Source organism: Quercus suber, unplaced genomic scaffold (genome assembly GCF_002906115.3).
Source record: "Quercus suber isolate HL8 unplaced genomic scaffold, Cork oak 2.0 scaffold_109, whole genome shotgun sequence".
NCBI classification, from domain to species: Eukaryota; Viridiplantae; Streptophyta; class Magnoliopsida; order Fagales; family Fagaceae; genus Quercus; species Quercus suber.
The window spans coordinates 315,317-323,901 of record NW_027069574.1 but is presented as its reverse complement, the minus strand read 5'-3'; the positions used below and the strand labels follow the sequence as shown (position 1 = coordinate 323,901).

General features: G+C 34.8%; 1 protein-coding gene across 1 annotated transcript; it reads right to left on the bottom strand.

The window, feature by feature from the left end:
* Positions 1-1,344: 1,344 nt before the first annotated feature.
* On the bottom strand, positions 1,345-4,792 carry LOC112004359 (F-box/LRR-repeat protein At3g58900). The gene is made up of 4 exons (XM_065775292.1): positions 4,741-4,792; positions 3,105-4,181; positions 2,869-3,006; positions 1,345-1,877 (listed from the first exon to the last, which is right to left on the bottom strand). Exons 1-4 carry the CDS (start codon positions 4,780-4,782, stop codon positions 1,560-1,562), a joined length of 1,575 nt encoding a protein of 524 aa, XP_065631364.1. The 5' UTR covers positions 4,783-4,792; the 3' UTR covers positions 1,345-1,559.
* Positions 4,793-8,585: the final 3,793 nt, after the last annotated feature.

Sequence of the window (8,585 nt, the reverse complement as noted above, 5' to 3'; positions counted from 1 at the left end):
ACAATTAAGACAAACAAAAAGAAAGAAGAAGATGACTTACCAAGTGGACGACTTCTGGGAGGATGATGGTCTCAACAAAGGAATGTTGACAAGGCAATAAAGCGACAGGAGTAGAGTTCTTCAAGTAACAAGCTCTTTCTGTGAAGAATCAATAATGAAATGGGAGAAAATGATGGAGGAATTGAGGTCTATATAGAATGAAAATTGCATAGAAGACGAAGCGACGCCCTCATCCAGAAGCGGAGCCAATTGAGTTGCGCCACATGTCCAAGCATTAAATAAAGGCTACTCAAGGCAATCGCCCATAAATGATTCTCTCTCCTAAGCGAAAGAAAATTAATAATAAAGTTCAACTCCATACCCCGTCAGCTTAGGCTGACGAAGCTATGGAGTAAGGGGCAGCTGATAAGGATAAAATTGTAAATATGAACACTCGCTGATGGGAAGGCACAAAGCGACGTTCCAAGCAAACCCGACAGATTTACTTGTGCCCATTGACAACAATTGGGAGTCTACAGCTTTAAGCTGATGAGATCAAGATGGAAAGCTGACGGCACTAAGCTGAAAGAGACACACAAGACTGACGGTTCTGGCATGATCTTGGCTTGGCCTCCACGCACATGTGTATAAAGAAATATCTTGTGCCCCACGCTTAGTGTTAGTCTCCGATAAGGAAATGGATTCCGCAATATACGCTTGTAAGGGTTCCTATAAGGAAAAGACTTCTAAACCAAGGAAGAGATGTCAACCCTCTACTACTATAAAAGCCACAATACCTTCACAAACCAAGGTACGCATAATTTACTCCATGTCTGACACTCTAGAGTTGTGAGAAAAGTTCTAACTTGACATTCGAAGGGTATTTGGCCAGCACCAAACCGATACTCTCTACTAGGTCTTCTCTTTTTGTTGTGCAAGTGTTGTTTCGTGCGTGCAAAAACTGTGTAGCTTACGGTGGTTTTTTCGGCATCATCAGATATGATATTAGTTTTGTGATAAAAATCTGTTTAGAAAATTCCACTACATTCACTTTCCATCTCTATACTTTCCATCTCTATAACTTTTAGGTACTCATGATATTATGAGAAGAATCTTATTTTTCTCACCTTGCATGATTATTTATTGTTGTAATAACTTAAATAGCCCTATTTATAGCGGGCAATTTTTGAAAGAAGAAAAAAAATCCAATATTTAATTGTTTGTATTAACATATTGTACCTATTTTTGTTGCAACTGCCTATTTTTTGGCATTAGAGTAACGTCCTCATCCTATGATTATTTTTGTTGCAACACTTACATTATTACTTATGCTATCGTAGATCCCAACGATTTTATAATCGTGCATGATCCATCTACCATTGGGGGGACAAATCCTTTCTTTGCAACAAGCCTGAAGGTTCTCTTAGACCCAATATGTCTCTTTTCTTTTACGTTGAAGCTATCACCTTCTTAGAAGGTGACACTTCTTTCTCTTTTTCTTTTTAAGAAACAAAAAAAATACAAACTCTACTAGTACTGATAGTTCCCTTTTTCTTTTCTTTTTCATAAATAATTATAATTCAAAGGATGACCAATTTAGCTGTTGGAGGCATCTCTTTGTGGAGCTGTGCAGCACGTTCTCTAATCATCTCCATCTCCTCTGGCTCCAGTATCTCACAATCTCTCCATCCCCTTGCACCGAAAAATCTATAATAGCTACGTATGGTCATTTTTTCCAACACAACAGCAGCCTTTACAAGATACACAGCCAGCTCTATGTCATATGTCTGACCAAGAAACCCACTCAGCTCAACCTCTTTAAGGAATTGGCATCGACTTTCTGGGCTCGTCCTCGTTTCATCTGAACGAAATTCAGGATCCAAACAGCGAAAGTCAAACTGCAATAAAGGGAATTTCAATAGCCAATTTAAAAGTCATTAAACTCTTAAGAAAGTCTTGCTTTGTATCAGTAAGACATTTCAATTTAAGTGATTAAGAGTCAACAGAAGTTACAGATCAAGGAAAAAAAAATCCCCACTCCTAGAGACTATGTTAAATTTTCTGAATCACCCCAACAATTTCAAAAAAAAAAAAAAAAAACATTCTGTAAAGTTGTTAAATTTTCTGAATCACCCCAACAATTTCAAAAAAAAAAAACATTCTGTACAGGAGTTGAAAACAAAAGAGCAGCAATATATATATATATAAGAGCAGCTATATGTAAAAACCAAAAACTCAAATTGACATCTCATTTAAACCTAGGGAAAGTTAATGGGGTGCTCTAAGAGTATTTGTTTAGTCAATAGTTTTAGAAATTTTTTATGGGGGAAAAAAACAGTTTTTTTTTTTGTTTACAGCTTTTTATATTTCTTATGAAGTGGTATCAAAACTTTTCTAAAGTGGTTAATTAACAAATTTCCTAAAACTAACATCAACTGTTAACCGGATCCTTAAACCTAAGGCCTAAACTTCAATGACCATCTTTAAGACCATGTAAACCTTGTCCCTATGCTATATCCACTTGCAAGCCCCACACCATAAAATTTCACAAATCCTGAAACTATATATTTTACACATACAATAGTGGCTACATCCGTTTCCCATGGCTGCCTTATTTTAATTTAAAAACAAGAAAATCCATACAAATCAGAACATGGCAAAAAATCACTAAACAAACACGCAGAAAACAAAGATGTTCTGAAGAGAAAATTATCAAGAAAAGCTCTGAATCATATTTAGTTCAGCAAACAACAAGCTACAAATGTACCCAGGTAGAATTCATACATTAAACAAGAACAATAGAACCATCAACAAGTAATTAAAGTCCCATTTCAAAATAGCCATTATAATGCCAAAACTCTCATTATATCAAGAGATACGAGTACCTACATGCATCCCTAATCTCTGCAATAATGGACATGCCCTTAGAAGAGAAGGAAATCCAATGTAACCACTCCAAAAAAATGTCTTGACCGTCAACACCAAAACTTTAAGTTTAGAAAAAGTCGGAAACACTCTTGATTTTATCTGCAAATAAAAACCAATGAGTAGTGCATCAACAAGTAATATAAGACATTAGATAAGAAAGGAATCATGTAAAAATGTTTTATGTTATGTTTGCTAACCTCAAGATATTCTTCGGTTACGTTCCACACATTCTTGCAAAACAAGGCTAGAGTTTCAAGCGAAACAACTTGGCTAAGGGTAGAAGCTATTGTATCATTAATCATTACATCACTGGCAAAAAACTGGATCGCCCGTAGCATTGGAACATTCCTAAGGAACAGATTTATCGGTTTGCCACCATATATAAATATCACAAGATTCATTGCACGTATCTCAATACTCTCCAACTGACGGCAAACACTCAACTTTAAATGTTTCAAAGGCAGATTTGGTCCAACAACTCTTGCATTAACCAGCTTCTTGGCTCCTACAACACTAACATGCTCAAGATGCGAACAATTCAAAAAAATGTTGTTGAAGACAATGTCAGTTAAAACTACATGATCCAAAGAAAGAGTTATAAGAGATCTGAAACTATCAAACCCAGGAGAATACACTCGGCACGCATTTAAAGCCAAGTGTTTTATAGATGACGCTTCTTCTGCTCTGTAACAATTCAAAAAAATGTTGTTGAAGACAATGTCAGTTAAAACTACATGATCCAAAGAAAGAGTTATAAGAGATCTGAAACTATCAAACCCAGGAGAATACACTCGGCACGCATTTAAAGCCAAGTGTTTTATAGATGACGCTTCTTCTGCTCTGAATTTAGAAGATGGGAAGGTGTACAATCCAGAGAAGGAAGAATCACCATCTTCCAACTTTAGCTCAAGCCTTTGAACTTTTTTCCCTACAGCAAAAGAAATCCATTGATTGATATGACAAGCAGCCCTTTTATTTAGGGCATAACAAACACTAAATTCTGTTACCACAGAACCATAATGGGAGTCTAGAACTCTGTCCACCCATGTTACAAAGGCGAGTCTTTGTGGACTTCTTTTATTCCCAGTAGAGGAAAGCAACTTGTTTGAACCATCAAACTTCAAAATAACAGTAGACCTCCAAATATGCCTCCACCTTTTTGAAAGAATACTGATATTAAAAGCTTCTTTCATTGGCAATAATGACACAATATCAATGAGGATTTCATCTGGCAAGTCACTGATCCAGTCCTTTGAGGGATCTTGACGTTGACACTACAGAGAACAGGGTGAGAAATTATTTTAGGGCAATATATTGCACAATTCTCTGGCTTCAATCCTACTTATCTGTAACTCCAAGCATATAGAAAAATTTATGATAGGCAGCTAACCTTATTGTTAGCAGTTCTGGGCACATAGCTAATATCAAAATGTTTAGTATTGAGTTGCATTATCTAAAACTAATGTGAGTTATATTTAATTTAAACTAATGTAAGCTTTCAAAAGTTTAAACTAATGTGAGTTTTTTTCTTTTCTTTTTCTTTTTTCCTTAACCCTGTTATAACTTCTAAGACATAAAAATACCAAATTTATTTTTTAAGAAACTCGAGTGATCAGCCACATAATTACATATTGTCTTTGATGAATCACATGATTATGTATCTGCACTAAAAGGCACTAAGACTGTATAGTCCGTTTTCTGAGACAACTAAGCAGTCTTAATCCCAATTTTCCACTAATTGTTTTTGTGAAGCCTCTATATGTCCTCAGTTGTAGAAATTTATTTTGAAACACACATCCTAAAGAAGGGGGGAAAAAGTCAAGAACAACTTACCTTTCTTTTTTTCCTACTGATCCCAACACGTTTATTTTGCATATGATTGAGCGATAGTCCAGGGGAAAAAAATCAAGAACAACTAAATAATAAGAACAACAAACCAAGGATCAAAGTAAATAAGAACAACAATAATAATTATATAAAGACTTCACAGCACAGATGTACATGTAATTATAAAAATTCAAGCATAACATACAATATAAAGCCATAAAGGCTGTGATTTTGAAACAAAACTTAAGCAACTAAAGCACATTCCACATTCCACATGATTTGAAAGCAAGAATCAAATTGTGGTGCTTGACTGTCTACAAAGAGGAGATAAAAGTTGCCCTGATTTGATTAATATAAGGAAGTCTAATGTCCAAAAAATTAAGCAACAATTAAAGTACAATAAATTATAAAGGTTGTTGCTTTGTTTATGCGAATTCAACACCAAAGTGTGGATGATAATTTTTTTTTTTTTTGATTGGTAGTGAGGATGATAAATTTACTTTGTTAAACTGAGCATATTGAGTGTGCAGACTCGATCTCGTGCAAAATTCCCACTCCTTTTCTTATTATTCTTCATGTCCTCCACAGCCGACATACAGATAAATATAAATACAAATACACATGCACATACACACCAGGGTTTGCTTTTATACACATACAACACTAGGGTTTGCTGATATGAATAATAATAAAAATATTAACCAAACCCAAATGATCTCGGCCCAGGTCTCAAACGGTTTTCAGCTTGGGATCATTTATTTGTCAACTCCTCAGAACCACCCCATTTTAGAATTAGAACCACCCCAAAAACCACGAGAAAGAGAAATCTCGAAACTTAATCAAAATTTAAAAAGAAAAAGAAAAAAGAAACAAAGAAAAAAGAGCCCAATTCTAACAGTGACTGTTAGTGTCTGAGAGACAGAGAGAAAGAAGGGGGCTTTTGAGTCAAAGTGGGTGGACTCTTCTTGTCATACTACCTCGGTATTAATTTCTCAAATAAATAAATAAATAAATAAAAACCTTGGTATTAATTATTAAATAGGAAAATGTTAATAGATGTCATAAGATGCCTAGAGGCATTTTTTTTTTTTTTAATGAACAAGAAACATTGATTTATGAACTATTTTAAGAAAAATTTTATGGCATATATATATAACAATTAATTGTTTGACGGTTTATTATATTTCTCATAAAAGTGGGATCAAAACTTTCTATATATATATATATATAAAACAAAATATAGTACCGTAAGCAAAGCAATAATAAGCTAGCTATATAAAAATCTTAATTATAATATTAATATATAATTATCGAAATCAAAGAGAGATTTAATATTAATTAAAAAAAAAACCTACCTAGCTAATAAATTCATATACTCTATGCATGTACTGGAACTGGATTTAAATTTAGGGGGTCAATTTTTTTGTTCAAGGATTCTCAAATATTAGAATATCAATATGGGTTTGACTAAGGTATGCCACAAAATAAAAAACAAATAATGCATTGTTGCCCTTAGAGATTAGCAACAATGTATTAGTGGCATTAATTTTTAAAATTTTTTTCCTTGGAAAAATAAATCAAAAATAGGAATTTATAATCTAGAGTTCACATTATGATATATATTTTCAAAGTAAGTTGAACTAAATTCTTTGTTCTTTTCACGATTATAAATTCTTTTTGACCTTTTGGCAGCTTTATTGTTATCATAATTTTGTGAAAGTTCTAGAATTCACTATTTTTTTTCTATGTTTTCCCATTTGATTTCATCCTATAGATTAGTTGAGTAGTTTCACATTTGAGTGCGTAATCATGGATCTCTTTTCAAAGTTCTAACATCAACTTCATTGGAAGTATGTGGTAAAGAATTTAAATGAATTTGGTCTAGAACGAAAGGTTGAATCCTTGAAGATGTGGAAGGATGTTCAACATTATAATCCAAAATGTACTATTTTTAGAATTTTTTTGGTAAATTACTATTTTCAGAATTACCGTCTTTCTTTTTTTCTAAAGAATGAGTCAATAGTCCTAAACTTGTCCATAAACCTAGATTTTTTAAAATAAATTATCATCCATTAAGTATAATGACTAAGATAAAAGATAAAATAAAATACTAATACTCTAAAAATTGCTAAATAATAAACAAAAAATCATTCAAATTTCAAAACATTAAAAAAATTCTAATAAACTACAAACAAATGCATGTTATATTATTTTATGTATAAACTAAATGATAAATAGTACCATATTTTAGTCAGGTACACATACAATTATTTTCCTGTCTGATATAGTAATTATTAGGTGATAAGAACTTACTTAAATTGTCATCCACAACAATACCGAAATACCTACTGACACTAGAAGAAAAAAAGGCCTGTTATTATAGGAAAAGTTGTTGTAAAAACTACAAAGTGGTGTTATTGCAACATCGAAAAAGTTGTTGTAAGCCGTTGTAATAAACTCCGAGGTAATAGACTTACGCAATACAAAAATCTCGTTGCAATAAATTCTACATATTATAACAAACAAATTGATGCAATAACTTCTTTATTACAACCTTTGACTACTTTCAAAATAGTGGCCTCGTGTATTGCTTGGCTTTACGAATATGTACACTGACTTCATACAGAGGTTGCAACAGATAAGTTTGATGGAGGAAGAGGGTGAAGTGTTTAGAGTTGGCGGCGACCGGCGCAAAAAAATCTTGGATGACTGCTACCTTAGTTTATTGGGGAGGTTTCTCACAACTCATCCATACAACCAAAGGGCAGCAAAGTCCCTGCTAAGGTCGGTGTGGAAGTTTGGGACTAATTTAAGGATTGTGGTCATGGGCGATGGTTTGTTCCAATTTTAGTTTGCTATGGAGAGTCAGTTACAGTGGGTCCTAAGCAATGGACCATGGAGTTTCAAGGATCATCCTTTAGTTCTCCGCAGGTGGAAGAGGGGCATGACTACAGCAACAATGGTTTTTACGTCCATCCCACTATGGGTACAGGTTTGGGGCTTACCATTCGACCTTTTCACAGAAAAGGTTAGGCGAGACATTGAGAAGGGAATTGGGACCGTGGTTGAAGTTGATAATACAGCCTTTAAGTTGAAACAAGCCCGTTTCATACGAATCAGGGTGGAGTTACCACTAGATAAACCAATACGTCGGAGTGGTTTTGTCGTAAGCCTAGAAGGAAACAAGGTTCAGATTGGGTTTAAGTATGAAAGGCTGGCTGGTTTATGCTTCCAGTGTGGTTTGTTCGGCCATGAGGCATAAGATTGTCCAAAGCCCAAAGACCAAGGGCAGCTGAAGAGTCCTTACGGCCAATGGCTGAAGGTGGGGTTCCGAAGGAAGGAAGGTGGGACCGACAGGAGACCAAATAGCCCACGAAGGAAGGAACAACCACAGTGTGAGGGTTACCAACCTAAGGATTGGCCTCAAATCAATCAAGAAACCATTCCCGAAGAGACAAGGGCAATCTCGAGTTTTCGGGGTGGAGAAGAAAGTGAGTACTCCCACGTGGATTTTCCGGAAGCACAAATCACAGAAACGTCAAACTTTGATATTATGGGCAGTGACTACTCTGTAGGATTAGTAATTGACAAGGACCCTCAAAAAGGAACAAATCACCATACCCCTATATCAGCGAAGTCAACTTCTAACCCCTCTATGAAGTTTGATTTAATGCAAAGTAATGTAGCCGAAATTGGAGGAAAAGAAGTCGTTGAAACTGACATGGTCTCTCCCTTGAAAGCCACCCATATTAATCTGGAGATAGTGGACGTGCATGGAATGAGTGATATGACATATGACAAGAGTGGGACAATAATACTTTTTGGGCTAATTAACGTGAACACCCATGCCA

Coding starts and splice junctions, on each gene's coding strand:
- LOC112004359 (XM_065775292.1), bottom strand. CDS start 4,782: ATGCAAAATAAACGTGTTGGGATCAGTAGGAAAAAAAGAAAG. Junction 4,182..4,740: donor TCAGTAGGAAAAAAAGAAAG/GTAAGTTGTTCT, acceptor TGTTCTCTGTAG/TGTCAACGTCAAGATCCCTC. Junction 1,878..2,868: donor TGCAGAGATTAGGGATGCAT/GTAGGTACTCGT, acceptor CCTTTATTGCAG/TTTGACTTTCGCTGTTTGGA.